At 39.8% G+C, this 18,718-nt stretch overlaps 2 protein-coding genes and 1 pseudogene across 3 annotated transcripts; 2 read left to right on the top strand and 1 right to left on the bottom strand.

The window, feature by feature from the left end:
* Window positions 1–765: 765 nt before the first annotated feature.
* On the top strand, window positions 766–2,377 carry LOC120695714 (glutamate receptor 2.2-like). Its single transcript, XM_039978933.1, has one exon. It carries the CDS (start codon window positions 808–810, stop codon window positions 2,170–2,172), a length of 1,365 nt encoding a protein of 454 aa, XP_039834867.1. The 5' UTR covers window positions 766–807; the 3' UTR covers window positions 2,173–2,377.
* A 5,479-nt stretch (window positions 2,378–7,856) lies between these two features.
* On the bottom strand, window positions 7,857–18,595 carry LOC120695713 (putative S-adenosylmethionine-dependent methyltransferase RcsF). Of its 2 annotated transcripts, none has more exons than XM_039978931.1 (10): window positions 18,440–18,595; window positions 18,224–18,345; window positions 17,997–18,124; window positions 17,714–17,909; window positions 17,505–17,597; window positions 16,932–16,991; window positions 16,752–16,826; window positions 16,120–16,203; window positions 8,921–15,928; window positions 7,857–8,146 (listed from the first exon to the last, which is right to left on the bottom strand). In XM_039978931.1, exons 1-9 carry the CDS (start codon window positions 18,507–18,509, stop codon window positions 15,584–15,586), a joined length of 1,173 nt encoding a protein of 390 aa, XP_039834865.1. In that variant the 5' UTR covers window positions 18,510–18,595; the 3' UTR covers window positions 7,857–8,146; window positions 8,921–15,583. The 2 variants fall into 2 exon arrangements, with proteins under 2 accessions (XP_039834865.1, XP_039834866.1); XM_039978932.1 differs by having other exon boundaries at window positions 16,120–16,200; window positions 18,440–18,594.
* On the top strand, window positions 8,873–14,551 carry LOC120695355 (annotated as a pseudogene).
* Window positions 18,596–18,718: the final 123 nt, after the last annotated feature.

Genomic DNA, 18,718 nt, shown 5'->3' with positions numbered 1-18,718 from the left:
TAACCTATCTATTGTTGTTCCATTTGAATCTTAGTTATTAAAAATAATAGGCATAACTGCAAGTAGACAAATATTATGAACATAAAAAAAATTAGATCTGAATAGCTCACAAGTCATGTGACAATAGATATGTTACATTTTTAGAAAACTTTTGATACCCATTTCACAATTTTTTGACTTAAAATGAATCACTTATAATTTTTTTAGTGTAAAATTGAATATTTTTAATTCTCATAAAATGGAAAACCACCTTCAAAACCACCCAGGGGCCAAATTTGCCCGGTTTTGACAGTTGGATGGCCTATGTTGTCCGGTTTCGTAGTTGAAGGTTGAAAATCGAACTTTTGCTATTGTTGGAGGATGTAAACCGGACTTTTCCCTGGAAAAAACTATAAACAATTCAAACAAGAGAATCCCTCCAAAAGGATCAATGGATCATAGTATACCAGTGATATATAGTAAGGCCGGGACTCAAACATTCGCGGAATATATTATTTCAATGAAAACATGGCATCTCTATAACATAAGGTATGACAACAGGTTGTAATCAAAATTCATACGAAGGTAAACATGACAGAAGTATTTGGTAATTCCATTCATCTGGAACATGCGTGGTACAGCTGCATCTATTACTCGCAGTCCTGCTACTCACAAATTTTCATATAATAAGATGCTCTAAAAGCTCAAATATAGATAATAGATCAGCAAATATTTTTCTTCACTTTTTCACCCTCAAGGTATCCAGAGAATTTTCTTGTAGTAAAAGCTGTCTTGTAGGCACAAGTCTTCAACTAAGGTTGTTTTCCTATGAAACTTACAGCTCTCGACCTGCTGAACAATCATAACGTGCAAGTTATCATAGGCCCACAAAAATCTTCGCAAGCTTCATTTGTATCAGATCTCGGGAACAAGACTCGGGTCCCTGTCATATCCTTCACAGCTACAAGCCCGTCCATTTCCACTGGCAGTTTTCCATATTTTGTTCGTGCAACATTGAGTGACTCTGCACAAGTGAATGGCATTGCCTCCTTAATCAAAGCCTATGGGTGGAGACGAGTTGTGCCTATTTATGAAGATACTGACTATGGTAAGGGTATCATTCCATATCTCATTGATGCACTCCAAGAAATTGATACCCATGTTCCCTATCGAAGTGTGATCCCTCTGTCAGCATCGAGTGAACAGATCACTCTGGAACTCTATAAGTTGATGACAATGCAAACTAGGGTCTTCCTTGTACATATGTCGTCTGCTTTGGCCTCAAAAGTATTCACAAAGGCGAAACAGGTTGGTATGATGAACAAAGGATTTGTATGGATCATGACAGATGGAATAACCAATATCATAGACTCACTGAACTCTTCAGTTGTGGAAGCAATGGATGGTGCCTTGGGCATCAAGTTTTATGTTCCTAAATCAGAAGAACTTGAAAGGTTCACTGTAAAATGGAACAGAAAATTCCAAAAAGATAATCCAAATGATCCACCATTGAAACTAAGCATATTTGGACTCTGGGGCTATGACACTATATGGGCGGTAGCTCAAGCAGTCGAAATGGTTTGGATAAATAATAGAACATCATTCCAAAAACCAGCAGTTCCCAGAATCTCAACAAGCATGGATATCTTGGGAACTTCTGCAAATGGACCAGAACTCTTAAAGACCATCTTGCAAAACAAATTTAGAGGTTTAAGTGGCTACTTTAACCTTTCAGACAGGCAGCTGCGAGTCTCTACATTTCAAATAATAAATGTTATTGGTAAGGAGTGGAGGAAAATTGGATTCTGGACATCAGAAAATGAAATTTCACAGCAGTTAAACCATGGCAAAGCAGATTATCAAAACCAGTCAATTTCTGATCTAAACAGTGTAATTTGGCCAGGAAAATCAACAGAGATACCCAAAGGGTGGGAAATTCCAGTAAGTGGGAAGAAGCTTCAAGTTGGAGTGCACAGAAGTATGTGTCCAGAATTTATGACAAATGAAAAGAATCCTATCACAGGGACAACTAAAGCAAGCGGTTTTTCAGTTGATATTTTTGAAGAGGCAGTAAAAAGACTTCCCTATGCATTACCTTATGAATATGTAGCATTTGACGATAATAATGACACAGGGCGTTCAGGCTATAATGATTTTGTTTATCAAGTTTATCTCAAGGTAAAAAGAACATAGGATTTCAGCATTCAGCTTCCAGATTTTAAATAAACACTGATTTATATGCTACAACATTTGCTACTTGGGAGATATGTTAAACAAGACCTGTACATAATTCCTGATTTCTCCATAATCAAGACCTGTACATAATTGCTGATTTCTCCATAGTCAAGACCTGTACACAATTCCTGATTCCTAGATAGTTTGATACTTTGTTTTGGTTAAACAGTCACCCTTAAGCAAGCTATCATACTTTAACAGTTTTTTTGGTTGTGCTTTTAAGCATTATTTTATTGCAGAAAAAATTGTATTGTCATTGGTTTCTTGCATATATTTTATTACATAGATTGCATGAACATTTTCATGGTCCTAAATGCAAATCGAAAGTCCTGTTTACTGCTCATAGAAAAGAAAATATATAGAGAATAAGCTTCTTTCTTTACCTAACCTCTCTCTGGTTCTGTTTCAGAAATATGACATAGCTATTGGGGACATAACAATCAGTTCTAACCGAACTTCCTATGTTGACTTCACTCTACCATACACAGAATCAGGAGTGGCGATGGTTGTTCCATTGAGAAACAGCATCAACAAAAAACCATCGATCCTCTTGCAGCCACTAAAACGTGATCTGTGGTTCAGCAGCAGTCTTTTAGTCATCTACACTGGGGTTGTTGTATGGTTATTGGAGTTTCTAGGCAGCAAGACAAATGCCCGTCGACCAACTGCTGGCAAGCTCGGGATTACAGCATTCTTTTCTCTGTTTGGAGACAGTTGAGTGCAATTATCAAAATATTCTATGCATAAATATAATATTTCGTATTAAGCCCAACAATCTGCCTGAAGAATCATTTTGCAATCTTGGTACAACTAAGCAGGCTACATAGCTAGATATCATTTTGCAATCTTGCCGAACACATGCATCTGGTTGTTTGGTTTATTTTCAACCGCACAAGTAAAATTGCATCTTTTAGATCAGCATACAACCAATATATGGAATAAACCTTGGGTCAATTCTCTGCAATCTATCTTTTAAAAAAAATTCTGCAATCTAATATGCATAAAGTTTGAAAATATGCAAGAAACATCCATAGTTCAACAGAATGTGCAGAGAAATAAATTAGATTTGTTCCAGCTGTTGAACCTAGGAGTGCATAAAGCAAAGGGCAAGAAGCTATGTTACTCAGATCCAAACTTGAGATGATTCCTTAGCTGCTACAAAATTTATCTTATTGATTTTCGAGCATTTCAACTTCCATCTCCACTTTGTAATTGTAATTACTTTCAAACAGAATTTGGATCCAGAATTAGTTCCCAACCCACTAGAGGTGAATCTGAGAAACAGCTTTCACTGTCGTAATGACTTGCTAACACTATAGAATGGAAGGGACGAGAGGTCGCAGTTACAGTAACAGAATGGAAAGAAAACTCATGATAGACTAGTAGGAATAAATGAAGAAAAGCAACAGCAATGCAAGCCACTGAATGGGAGCATAAGGTTTTTTATGCTATGGGAAAGGGAGTATGATGGCTCCATTATCCTGAAGATTTGGAACAAGATTACGAAGGATCTTCTATATTCATAAGATAGAACAAATATTCATAGTTTTCCATGAAACAATCAGCATTATTTTCTTCCATTAACATTGCTAGCTACTTTATTGTGAAATTCATTGAAATATTTATATTTTATTTACTACAATTATTTATTTCAAGAAACCATTGGAGTCTTGGACTGCAAAACTAACAATAGTACTAAAAAGTACACCATCCAGAAAGCTGCAGATAAAGTTTGATGTATATTCTGTAGTTCCTGAATATTTCTCTTGATATCACTGAAAATGACTAATTTCTTATCAAAATTTTCAGAGGACAGAGTGGAACGTGTCCTATCTCGGATGGTTTTGATTGTATGGGTATTCTGCTTCCTTCTTCTTGGGTCAGCTTACACTGCAAACTTGACAGCGATGATAACTATACAACAGCTAAATTCAAATGTAACTGATTTCCATGCACTCCAGAAAAGTGGAGAACGTGTAGGCTACCGTAATGGCAGTTACGTTGCGGATCTACTGGAACAACTCGGTTTTGATAAATCTAAGATCAAGTCCTATAACAGCCGATATGAAATAGAAATTGCACTCTCAATGGGAAGCAAAAATGGTGGTATTGCTGCCTATGTGCATGAAGTCCCATACCTCAAATTATTTCTAGCAGAGCACAGTCAGGGGTACACTATGGTTGGACCGCTTTACAAGACAGCAGGTTTTGGATTTGTAAGTAATACTGATAACCTGGAACCATAAAATGTTGACGAATGGTTTAACACTTTTATTGATTGCTCATATAACTATCACGATCTCTTTTATGGCATCTTAAAGGTTAGAATTGATCATTGACCATCACAGATCAATAGTACTTTCTGCGCTGCTAGAATGCATTTCCAGTTCAACTTAATTCAACTGTTATTTCCTTTTCAGTGTATTTGCAAAGCATTGTGAGTAGGAAAGCTACGTGTTTTCTAAAAGACGCTAACAGACAAGGACCCAACTCATTAGTTAGCATAGTCAAAATTATGGAGGCTGCTTAAACAAACTAATTTTAAGAAGATAAATAATAAAAAAATAAGAAGAAACAAGGACAAAGAAGCAAAGAAAAAAAACAGCTTATAAATGTAAACAGGGGATATCAACTAATGAACCAAATAAAGATGAATGATGACTTCTCTCCTAATCAAATAGGACATTATTATTTATCATGTTGATAAATCACCAGAATGGACTACTACGCCACTTTTGTTTTCTTAGGTCTTACCAAGTCATACACTCGCAAGAAAGCTACGTTTTGGACATCCACACTTTCTCCAAAACATAACTTTGACCACAATTTTTTATCATAATATAATTGCAATGCATAGCAAAAGTGTACTTTTCTGAAACTAGTTTCAGATACAAATCTAAATGTATTATTTCCAAATATCCACCGATCAAGAGGACTTGTAATCAAAACGTGAAATAGTTGATTGCAGAATAATCCAAATGATGACTAGAGGGAGTATGTGCCACATTGATTCAACTTTACCTTGCTTTGCGTCAGGCATTAAATTGTCTACAGCAGCCTAAAATAGGAATTATCTGGATCTCTAGAATAATAGCTAACAGAAAGTCTTTAATTCTCATGCAGGCGTTACCAAAAGGATCTCCTCTACTTGGAGACATCTCAAAGGCAATTCTCGACATAGTACAGGGAGAGACTATTATTCAAATTGGGAATAAATGGCGTGTACCTTATGAGAAGTACAGCAATGTGCTCACTGAATCAGTTCCTGATCAACTCACTACCGATAGGTTTAAGGCACCATTCATGCTTTCTGTAGTTGTCTCAACTTCTGCCCTTCTGATAGCTGTCATCATTTACTTGCATGAAAAGAAAAACAAGCGAATGACCAATATCCAAGGCGATCAAAATAAAGATGGAGTAGAAGTAAACTACAAAACACAAGATGGAAACAAAAGAGGCAGAGTTGAAGAAAACGACCGGCTTGAAGCAGGCGGAGATCAAAATGATCAAAAACAAGAAGAAACCGGTTCAGCTGTTGTTTATAGGAGCGAAAAAAATCTTACTTCAAGAGTGACACCTATATCAAGTTCAGCTTGTTACTAGCTCAGCTGAGCGGCATTCCTTCATGATGCCATGAAAAGGAAGCTCAAGCGAAAAAATTGACATCGGCAACAGGGTTTGGAACTTTGTTTTTTCATTTTCCATATTAGAAATTTGGAACTTTGGGCTTGCTCTGCTTTATTCGTGGCTTATGAATATTATTGCGATAAAAAAGTGAGGGCTTCAATTTGTCAGTACGCGTGTACACGTACTTAATCACATGATATTTTGTGTTATTGACATGGAAAATGCGGCGCACCAGCCACGACATCATATAGGTAGACCTGCTGCTGATCAACATGAAAGGGCTTCCCCCAACGTCATCTGGTGGATCCGGACAGCAGCAGGGTTGAGGTTGGTTGGAGAGCTCTCACACTGTCTTCCACTCTTTCTAGTCTACATCCCTCAGTATACAGGCATTCTAGCAAACACCTAGCCCGCATTAGCCTCTCAGGCCCTCCACATTCCCGTCCCCAACCGGCCAACCCCATGTTGCGCTGTCAATTGAACCACTCGACGGTGCTCCACAACCCAGCCAGATCAAATTTCGCCGATTGAGTAGGCCTCGCGTTGTACCTTTTCCGCCGCAACCTGCCGGAGCAGCTACCGGACGCGTCCTGCGTCCCGTTCCATGGGTTGGTCGTCGCGCTGCCGCCGCGGCCTCGAGACCGCCGGGTGCTAACGCCAAGGTAGAGAGAAAACTGATCCAAGGGCACCGAAAGTTTTGCTAAAGTGGAAGGCACGAACATTTCCTATACTCAACGGCGCAGAAACCGGATATGGCCCCACCTCGCCCCACCTAGCAGTCAGTGGTGTGACCGTGTGAGCAGCGGCCGAACAAAAAGATAGCAAAAGAGAGCAGGACTATCCAGCAAATCGACACGATCAGTCCCGATGCAGATCAGCCATGGCTACTGCAATGCTTAAGAAACTAAATTTAGAGTTCTTCTCCTCGATAACTTCCAGGTCTAAGCTGAACGCAATGGCTAGCTATTTTGCGTATTCCGAAAATCTAAGAGAGCCACTGGAACAAAAACATATAAAATACTAGTCTTTTATCTCCCACCTCTCCCACCTCCACGTCAGCTAGCTACCTAGCTAGCATCATTGCGGACATCCTTAAATACAAATTTAAGTAGCTTGGCGATTACACTGGAGAGCAAATTTTTTTTTTTTTTGGAATATTAGAAAGCAAATTAACTTAAACGTATTCTCAGATGACCGGCTCATAACGAAATTGGTGAACCGTTAACTTAGCCGCGAGCGCGAAGCGCCAACGCCAAAGGGAAATCGAGAACGAACAGCGTATGCCAGGCTACCGGCACGAGGAGGTCGTCCCCCCTCGCACGACTGACTGCTGGAACTTGATATCTTCTCCTTGTCTCATTTGGCAAGAGGCCCATTCCACACACACACAAAAGATAAATTTCTTAGAGGATAAAAAGAAGGAAAAAATTCGGTTTACACCCTACAACTATCGCAAAAATCTGATTTTCAACCTTCAACTACGAAATCGGATAACATAGACTATCCAACTGTCAAAACCGGACAAATTTGGCCCCTTAGGTGGTTTTCTATTTTGTGAGAATTAAAAATATTCAATTTTACACTAAAAATTTTATAAGTAATTCATTATAAGTCAAAAAATTATGAAATGGGTATCAAAAATTTTCTAAAAATGTAACCTATCTATTGTCACATGACTTGTGAGCTATTCAGATCTTTTTTTATGTTCATAATATTTGGTTGCTTGCAGTTATGCCTATTATTTTTAATAACTAAGATTCAAATGGAGCAATAATAGATAGGTTACATTTTTAGAAAAATTTTGGTACTAGTTTCATATTTTTCTGATTTAAAGTGAATTAGTTTTAATTTTTTAGATCTAATTAGATTTATTTATTTTTTTTAGAAAATACAAAACCACCTTCAAAACTACTCCAAGGGCCAAATTTGTCCGGTTTTAACAGTTGGATGGCATTTGTTATCCGGTTTTGTAGTTAAAGGTTGAAAATCAGACTTTTGCCATAGTTCAAGGGTGAAAATTGAACTTTTCCCTAAAAAGAAAAGGATAGAATTGACATTTGAGTATTTGACAAACAAAAGCCGATACCCAAGAGATGTTTTCTCCCCTTCCTTTTCAGAGCATGATCCAGTTATTGACTCAAAATACATAAACCTGCATGCTTCATCGGTTCATCTCCTTGACCTTCTCGCCAATCCTTGCCTCGAAGTTTCACCATACACCACCAAGGGAGAAAGAACTGAATTTTTTATGGCCAGATCACGCTGTAGGTGGACTTCTTCTTCCAAGGTGAAATTGCACCTGTCACTGTGATCGCAAAGGTAAATATATCAAATGCCAGCTGAGGAAAACAACATCACACTGGGCCAACCAAAACAGCATACACTATTTAAACTTTGCTGATCAGTCAAGTCAACCGTCACACTTGCCAACGGAAACGGCGTGGAGTAGAGGCAACTGACTTTGAGAAGGACAAATGACGGAGCCAAACCCAAGCTATGCAGATGAATGTCAACTACCGCACTGCTTTCTATGTGATCAACTACCAATAATAAGTTAATTAGTAAAAGCATATCAGCAAATACATGGTCAAGGAACAACAACTTGCAACGAAGAAAACGTTAATAGGTTGTCAAATTGATGACAACAAAGTTTTCAATATCTAGGTCATCATCATCTTTCAATGTTGAGAAATTGATGTTTTTGCCCCCTAATTTGATGTGCAATTTTGATTATACCCTCGTTTTCCTTAACTTTGTGATTTTACCCTTGCTTGTCAAAAGTCAACACGATTTTGCCCCTATTTTGACTGTTGACTAGAGGAAAAATCGCGTTGACTTGTGAACAGCAAGGGCAAAATCACAAAGTTAAAGGAAAATGAGGGTACAATCACATTTGCAATGTAAATTAGGGGCAACAACACAAAGGCCCCACAAGTGATTGCTAAGTTCGAAGCAACATTGTACTGTATAAATTAAACAAGCTCAATGTGCTAGCAGAAACACCTCGGAAAGAGACTACTAAAGTCTAAAACAGACAGTCTATATAACTGATAAGGGGTTACAATTAGATTCTGCAAACCTGACAACTCCCCAGATGGAGATAGCAAACAGAATCATCCTGCTCCTCCTGATATCAGCCAGCATTGGTGTTGCACAAAATGCTTCTGGAGGAGCACATGAGGTACATGTTGGAGTCATCCTTGACTTGGGGTCCTTGGTCGGCAAAATAGCAATTACCAGCATTTCAATGGCTCTAGAAGACTTCTATTCTGCCCACCGAAACTACAGCACAAAGCTTGTTCTCCACATCAGGGATTCCATGAGCAATGATGTCCGAGCTGCAGCTGAAGGTAGATGTTCTAAAACCTTGCGGTGTGCGCATTGCATAACTTTGTTACTTTGGTGCTGCTGAATGGAAAGTTGCACCCACAATTGCTCCATTGTCCACAATCCTTTTATTTTAAAGCATAAATCCATAAAAAATCATTCAGCACGACTAAGTGGCCATGGGAGAGCACACATGCAAAGAAGCACTACTGTTCGCTAACAATAACATGACATTTTTTTGGACAGACAATACATTACTTCATGAGATCATAGAAAGACTGACCAAAAAAATCATTCTGTGCATAGAAGGTAAACAACTAATTGGGAATGCAGCCATTGAGAGGCCACGGTACATAGGATGATAGGGGGAAGATAAACTAACCTAACTTTGAATCAGTCAACCATAGTGGCAACAGACGAGTAAACCTTAATTACCTATTTCTCTTTCTTAAATTTGTTTGAAGTGGCATTTTTTTCTGCAAACAGCCTATTCCGACACTGCAGGTGCATCAATAACTTTCTGCATGTAGCAGTTCAGGAACTTATGTGCTATGATTTGTTTCACTCGTGGCATGCATCCTTGCAACATGGATTGTCATGTTCCTAATCAACTCCAAGTATTTGAGGGGTTTTATTGTGCAACTTACTATATTTTCATAATTTCATTGATAACGATTGATCTTGTAGCAAAGTTTATCTTTGTATGCTATTTTGCAGCTCTTGATTTGCTGGAGAATTACAAAGTAGAAACTTGATTTGCTGGAGAATTACAAAGTAGAAACTATCATTGGTCCTGAGAAATCTTCACAGGCTATATTTATATCAGACCTTGGAACTAAAAGTCATGTTCCAATCATCTCGTTCACTGTAACAAGCCCAACTATATCCCCTAGCAGTCTTCCATATTTTGTCCGAGCAACATTAAATGACTCAGCACAAGTGAGTTGCATTGCCTCAACCATTAAGGCATATGGATGGAGAAAGGCGGTGCCTATCTATGAAGACACTGAATATGGTAGAGGTATCATACCATACCTTGTTGATGTCCTCCAAGAAGATAATGTTAATGTTCCCTACCGCAGTGTGATTCCTCTGTCAGCAACTAGTGAACAAATTTCTAAAGAACTATACAAGTTAATGACAATGCAAACAAGGGTCTATATTGTGCACATGTCCTCGGCGTTGGCCTCCACCCTCTTCATAAAGGCAAAAGAAGTAGGAATGATGGAAAAAGGATATGTATGGATCATAACTGATGGAGTATCCAATCTCATAGATTCTCTGCATCCTTCTGTTGTGGAATCGACGGTGCCTTGGGTGTCCAATTTTATGTTCCCAAATCAACAAAACTGAACAACTTCACTATAAGGTGGAATATGAGGTACCAAATTGACAACCCGACGGATCCACCATTGAAATTGAGCATATTTGGACTGTGGGGCTATGATACAATCTGGGCACTAGCACAAGCTGCAGAAAAGGTTGGACTTGCCAATACCACATTTCAGAAACCAATATCCAAACAAAAATCAACAGACTTGGAAACCTTGGAGACATCTAGTAATGGTCCAGAACTCTTGAAGGAAATCTTGCAGAGTAAATTTATAGGTTTGAGTGGCAGGTTTGACCTTTCAGATAGGCAGCTGGCCATTTCAACATTTCAAATAATAAATATAATTGGGAGAGGATGGAGAGAATTTGGATTTTGGACAGCACAAAATGGACTTTTACGGAGATTAAATCAATCAAAATCAACAAAAATACATTCAAGATTACTGCCAGATCTTAATCCTGTGATCTGGCCAGGAGAATCCATAGACATACCTCGAGGGCTCGAGGCTTTGAGGTTCCTGCAAATGGGAAGAAACTTCGAGTTGGTGTACACTCAAGTGGATATCAACAATTTATAAAGGTTGAGAAGGATCAAATCACAGGTGCAACTAAAGCAACTGGCCTTTCAGTTGACGTATTTGAAGAGGCAGTAAAGATACTTCCATACACAGTGCCTTATGAATATGTATTATTTGGCTCTCCGGAGGATACAAGTAGTGGAAGCTACGATGATTTTGTCTATCAAGTTTATCTTAAGGTATAATAAGTCTAGGACCAAAATGTGTCCTACTTGACTTTCTTTAGTAAGTAAGTAAACTGTAAACCATTGGAGCCTTGAAGCATCAGCCAAACTTGCACATAGTTTTTCATGTATACTGATTTCATTCTTTGTTGTTAAATCATAACAGAGAAAATCAGCACGCTATATAGTTCTCCAGGCTAAAATCACATTAGTTGCATAGCATCAGCTGCATGATCCTAGGTTGTTGATTATAGAACCCAATAGAATAGCAAGAATCTATGATAGAAAATTATTTTCTTCATAAGAACAACATATACTACAATTGTTTATTGAGTGCTGATATGACATTATTTTATTATATTTAATAAAAATCCATTAAGCCCAGCATTTTGTTCTAACTAGTGGACTAAACTTTTTTTTATGCCTTACAGGTATATGATATAGTAATTGGAGATATAACAATCAGGTATAACCGAACTTTCTATGCTGACTTTACTGTGCCATACACAGAATCAGGGATAGCAATGGTGGTTCCTGTGAAGGACCCTGTAAACAAGAACACATGGATCTTCTTGAAGCCACTAACACCTGGCATGTGGCTTGGGAGCATCGTGTTCTTTATCTACACTGGTGTAGTGGTATTATCATTGGAGTTTCTAGGCAACAACAAGAATGTTCGTGGACCAATTACCAGACAGCTCGGGATTATGATCTTTTTCTCCCTATTTGAAGAGAGTTGAGTGCACTTGTCACATTAGTTTTTTCCTCCAAATATATCATGAAATACAACATTTAGTATAAAGATGAAAAATCTCTATGGGATGTTCATAATGTAATTAAGAGAGCTACACATTGGTGTTAGCAAAAAGATAAGTATGCGTCTATCTTACATTAACTAGGAAAATTAAAAACACAAAAATTTACAGATTGCAATCCGATAAAAAGAAAGTTCATGAACATGCATGCAGATTTGTTTTATGTTGTTAAGCCTGACGCAATGCTAAAGTTTCTTCTAACTGCAATTATTTACTACTAAGATTCTTGCAATAAGTTTCATAAAAAGAATTCTTATCTAATCACCAGGTTTTCTCAAAACTGTGATATCCACAAAACTCACAAACATTATTGACCTACTATGTTATATGAAATTTCAGTATCTACTAACTGCAATCTAGTAGCAAAATTACTATTCATTGAAGGTTATCTTATTTCACATTTTTTTATGTTCTAACCATGGATCTAAATGAATTTTCACAACATAATGAAATTCCTGGAGTAAGGAATCATGTTGTTAGAGTTAACTTGTTATGCAGTTCGGGTACGCTATCCTTAATAATTAGCCTGATGTGGTAGATAGGTTGGCTAGGGTAGTAAGAGGCAGAAGCATACTCGCCCTCATGAAGGAGGCCCTGAGTAACCTAATTAAGTAGATTAAGCTTCTTCTTTGCTTGCCGAACCTAGGAATCATCGGCTGCTTTTATAGACCAGGGACCTAATAATAAATCCTATTCCTATCCAACTAATGAATCAATCCTATCTGCTAGCAAAACCTGAACAAACTAATAAACTTTATCCCGAAGCTGCCAAACTGGCAACTTAATGCTGGGACCGGCCCACTTGCCATAACATAGCCATAGTACGTAGTAACATTAGTTACTTAGTGCTATCTTTCTTAAGTATAGAAAATACATGTGACCATTTCTAAACTTCTATATGGTGCTGCAGTACATGCTGTGAGTCAGCACAGCAAATTACAACTAGAAACTGACAGTGGACAAGAAAAAATTTAGTTACAAGCCTACAAATGGTAAGTAAATGGCTCTCACAAAAAGAAAAATGATGGCTAACAAATGTTTAGTAACTTTGTATTATCTGTAGTTTAGTAAGTAATAATCCATATTCAGCCAACAAAAAAGAGAGCAAGCACATGATGGCTATCGTACACTATACCAAGGAATATTCACACCAGTGAACAGTCCTGTAATTACAAAAAGTTACCAGATGAATTGCTATGATCTGTATATTGCAGACATAAAGTTGCATTTGACATGGGTAAAAATATTAACTAATTTATCATAGTTGTTGCAAAAGAGATCGTGGAACGCTTTTTATCTCGGATAGTGATGATTGTATGGCTGTGTTTTCTTCTGGTTGTTACATCAAGTTACACAGCAAACTTGACATCAATATTGACCGTACAACAGCTTCAACCTACTGTAAATCATATCCAAGAACTCCTAAAAAATGGAGAAAATGTAGGATACCATCGTGGCTCGTATGTCAAGGGACTTTTAGAAGAAATAGGTTTTGATAGATCTAAGATCAAGCCCTATGATACCCCTGATGATTTTCACAAAGCACTTTCAAGAGGAAGCAGCAATGGTGGTATTGCTGCTCTCGCGCATGAAGTTCCATATATTAAACTGTTCCCTGCAAACCACTGCAAAGGTTACACTATGGTTGGACCAATTTATAAGGCTGCAGGTTTTGGATATGTAAGTTGAATTGCATCAAATTAATATGCTTCTTTTACACTACATCTCTAGAGATACTATGAATGAGTCAGTCTGTTGACTAATTAGAAAAGGAAAGGGAAAAAAAGGCATAGCATTCATGTGAAAAACAACATCCTATAGTTTTTCTCATAGCCTTTTATGGCCTGATAAATTCTTGTGTCTTATCAGAATGTCTATAGTCTAGACATAAGCAAAAATGAAGTATTGTTTAACTATCATCACATAAAACAAGACATGAACCACTGCTGTCATAGTAGCATGAGTCATTAAAATGGCTATGTTCTTTGTCCAGGCACTTGCAAAGGGAAATCCTCTACTTGGTGACCTCTCAAAGGCAATGCTCAATGTAACAGGGGGAGATACTATGATTCAAATTGAGAAAAAATGGATTGAATATCAAAATGACTGCCAGAACGTAGGTCCTGTCACAGGTTCAAGTAGCCTCACCTTTGACAACTTTAGGGGACTGTTCATCCTAACTGGAGCTGCTTCAACTTCTTCTCTTTTTATAGCATTGATAATTTACGCCTACAAGAAGCAGCACAGGTCCACAAACATGAAAAATGATAACAAGCAGATAGGGGAAAACAGAACAGATGAAGAAAATAATGAGCCTCAAGAAGGAAATCGAGTAGTAACTGAGGAATGTGTTCAGTTTAGAGGAGATGGAGAAGAAAACCAAGAGCTGCATGAGGAAACTGGTTCAGAACAGATGCGTAATAGAAATCCTCACACAAGCACAGCTGCTTGTGATGGTTCAGCCGCCAATGAACTCAGTCCCAAAAGCCAATGAACTCACCAAATCCTAGGAGTCAAGAATTTCTTGTAAACAACCTGCCAAGAGCTGGTTGCCCAACTTGCAAGTGAATAAATTTGCATTTTATTGGCTTCAACTGTTGGTCAGGACTCCATTGTGACACTTGAAACAATCTCCTGATAACAACTTGAAAATTGCCTATGCAGACACTAATCTGAAAAAAAAAACTGCTGTGGTACCAAACCGCATCCACTACTCCTTGTTAGAGAAACTGCATCCCATAATAATATATAGAAAAACACAAATGAACAAGAAACAGAATCGTCTGGTTGGCATTCCGTCGAACACCTGCGCTGCATCAACTGCAGCCGATTGCACAACGCTCTATCCACAGCAATCCATCGACATCTCGACCGCGCACGCACATTCCGGAATCACGGGTAGTTGCCGCTCCAGTCACGTGCTAAGCATACGAAGCGAAGCATGAGCGCCCGGAGTACGGCTGCCAGCGCCACGGGCGTTTCAGGTGGATTAGGCAAGGCAAGCGAGAAGGTGGGCAGCCAGCCAGGGAAGCAGAAGCAGCTGCAGCCGGAGGAAGTAAGGAATATCACGCCCACCGTCCCCACACAACGAGCTTGTGATTCGAGGAAATTACGATCCTCCGGCCGTCTGCTGCGCGTGGTGGGGTTGGGTTGAGGCGGCTAGCGGTGTCGAAGTATCGAGGCAAATGAATAGGCAACCTTTGCAATGACAAAACAAAAATGAACCAACAAGAGAGGAGAATTCATAGTGGCGCCATCGTATACTACAAGGGATCAGCCCATTTGTGATGACAAAATTCATCACTCTAAGTACAATTTTTCACTATTTCCATATTGTGATAAATTTCTTGGACGCTGGTCGTTCCAATGTCAACAGTCGCGCACCTTTGGCAAGGAACTTTGGGGCAACAACAGTGGAGCTGCTCAACATTTTTCAGTTCAGAGATTAGCATTCGTCACCGCCTCAGCATCACAACATCCACCCACACGTGGAGGATGAGAAAACACAGAGAGAACAACGGCCATGCTACAAACAGCTACAACCAAGTTTATCCCTCCACGCCAAGTAACCGTGCCGGTTCTGGTTCCCGGCACCAGGAAGAAGGGTGGCGTCCTCAACGACGATGTTGGAGCCTTGATCTATCCTGTATGACACATCGATGCCTTCGAGATGGAGGTGGTAGATGACGCCAGAACACGCTCCATCCACATGGTTCTCATCAGCTTCTTCACCATAATGGTGATTGGTTTCGGTTTCAATGTTTACTTGATGGGGGCGGATCCGCTGGGAGAGGGATCTGATGTCCCAAGAGAGGACCTGCTTGATCAGATCCTGAAACTCATCTGCTGATGCATAGAGTGACTGCTTTTGCTGAAACAAATAAATGGGTTCCAAAAAGTAAGTCAAAAATACTTATTTACAATTGACCTAGTGAACATGATATAAAGTGTGTCATTTCTCTCTCTTTCCAAAAGTAAGGCATAAGTTTAATTGCTACTCTTTTTTGTGGTAGTTTAATTGCTACTCAGAACAAGGTTTTTGTTACAGGAGAGTACACTTACTGCATGCACCCAGCAAAGGGGAAGCGCAGAAATGAACTGTTCAGAAAAATGGATAGACTCCACGGCTAATGCACCATCAACCTGCTAAAAAATCAACATTACTACATGGTGAAGAATGAAGGTAAACCAATTGTAGCATGGCAGCCAGCTTCCATGAAGGTCCGGAGTTGACTTCAACTACATGGTGCTATATTGACAAGAGAAAAAAAAAACTTAAAGAGATTACAAAATCTTGCAAGCCATTCATTCAGTGCAGTTGAACAAGTTGGCTCTAAGCCTACATTTTCCAAATGAGATATAACACGTTTTTAGGACCCAAATCTTACTGTAATGTATCATTTGAAACCCCTTATCATGGCTGAAACATTTTACCAAGCTAGTAAAGTGTGTAGAACTGTTCAAAAAGTAAAGCAGTAACTACAGTTTTTTCCTGTCAGAAACTCAGAATGGGTGCTGCCAATTTTATTTAGATGTGTAAACATAATAAATTAACATATATCAGTCTTAAGACACTCATAAGATGCTGTCTACTCATGTCCACAATGAAGGTGATCCAGATAAGGCGTCCATTCCATATTTTAATTGAGAAAAAAATGCATGACTTGACATGCAACATAGTACTTAGTACATACCTCTAACCAACCAGGAACAGCTGCACCTTTAACACTATCAGAATATGGCAGGTACGGTTTAATATCAAGAACAGGCTGTCCATATGGAATCAACATATTAGGAAGAGCTCACAGCTGATATTGCTAAATTATATCAATCCTCTGTATAATGCTGGACCATATAAGCACTTAAAATGGTACCGTTCCATCAACCAAATCTACTCCAGAAAGCAAAACAGCATGCCCATCCACCGCCTCTACCTGTTAAAAGTTGAAATGGAAAACTCAAAACGCAGTAGCGTAATGAACTAGATCAATTATATTAAGCAACAGTCCAAAGAAAATAATAAACTTGTATTGCCTATGTACACAGTATTGTATACATAGAGAATCAATCCGTATGTAAGTTAATGAGATTATGTGAATCAAAATTCAATCAGCATATTAGTTGATTTTCTTAAAGTTTAAGTGACATGGTAGCATGTGTCAAGCAGAAGAAAACATTTCTTATCCCAATGGAGAAGGATGTGTGCAAAACCATCCTCAACACAACGCATAACAAGCAACACACATATTTTAATGATTATTAAGGTTCTTGTCTACCTACAAGTCCATTCATGAATATTTTCAATCCTAAAATTGGCATCCTCAATTTGTGATGCAGAAAGTAAATAAATATTAGATCCTTTCAGACTATATTTTCAACATTGCGGTGCATAGGCCACAGGACCGGCAAGAGGAGTATTGGTTCAGTTCTATAATGCTTACTCTTACCTTCGCTACACTGAGTCCAATTGGATTAGGACGGTGTGGCGACCTAGTTGCCAAAACTCCCATCTTGCCCCCTTTCAGTCTCGGTACCCTTACCTTTCCATGAGAAAATAGAAGATTTCATCAAGTTCAGCCTGTATCCACTAGAACAGTTCAAAGAATCTTTTTCATCACAAAAGGAAACTACCAAAGGACAGCGAACACAAACATACTTTTGCTTTTAGCTTGGACCTGGCAGGATCTTTCCATATTTTATCAAGATCCGTGTTGAGATGGAAAACATAAAGGATCCAGCAATGCGAGTAACTAGCAAGTCCCTCCAGCGCTGCAGCTGGGACTCGAGCTGGATCAAGCGCCACAGTTGCCCTGGCCAGCGTCACCACCAAAGGTTGCCTTGGTGTTCCATTCCTAGTGAAATTGAAATTGAAATTGAAATTGCATGAATGCAACAAGGCGTGAAAAATGGGAACAAAATCGAAGGCATATAGACAGCACCTAGTGGAGAAGCAAGATTGGACAGTGCCGATGGGCGCCATCGGGTATGATACCGGGGCGGCGGCGGCCTTGGCCGGCGTCGCCTCGCCTGAGCGGGGCTCCCGCTCGCTCAGAGCCCTCCTCAACGACTGCAAGCAAGAGGCGTGATTCAGCAAACAAGCAGCATGAAACGGATAAAAAGAGGAAGCGCGCAAAGCCTGAACGCGCGGCGAGTCTGCGGGTCTCACCTGCTGGGCGCGCACCCTGCCGCGGCGCTCGGAGGCAGCCTTCTCCGCGGCGGCCGCCAGCGCGGCCTCCAGCTCGCGAACCCGCGCGGCCAGGCGGCCGCATTTTCGCCCGTAGAGCAGGCCTGCGGGACAGGTAGTACGTCGGTGAGGGAGGAGAGGACGGCGTTCGACGCGCGTGGGTAGCGATGAGTTGTCGAGAGAAGGGCTCGAGATTACTTGAGAGGACGACGGCAGCGGCCGTGGCGGCGAGGGCGGCGGCGGCGGCAATGCTTTGCGGCGGCGCCATGGCAGAGGCGGCAGCAGCAAACGCTAAGACATGGGCTCGGCAGCTAGTGGGCTGGGCTTCACACAACCAGACACAGGCCTCATTGCGTCGTTCTCGGCCCGTTTTCCTGCTTTAAACCCCTCTGAGGCCCTGACCGGTGACCGCCATCATCCCCTGAGACTTCATTAGGCCGCGAAACTCACTCGGGCTATGTTAGTAGCAGGGAACCG

Source organism: Panicum virgatum, chromosome 2K (genome assembly GCF_016808335.1).
Source record: "Panicum virgatum strain AP13 chromosome 2K, P.virgatum_v5, whole genome shotgun sequence".
NCBI lineage: Eukaryota > Viridiplantae > Streptophyta > Magnoliopsida > Poales > Poaceae > Panicum > Panicum virgatum.
The sequence above is the reverse complement of the archived record's forward strand: the minus strand, read 5'-3'. Positions and strand labels throughout refer to the sequence as shown.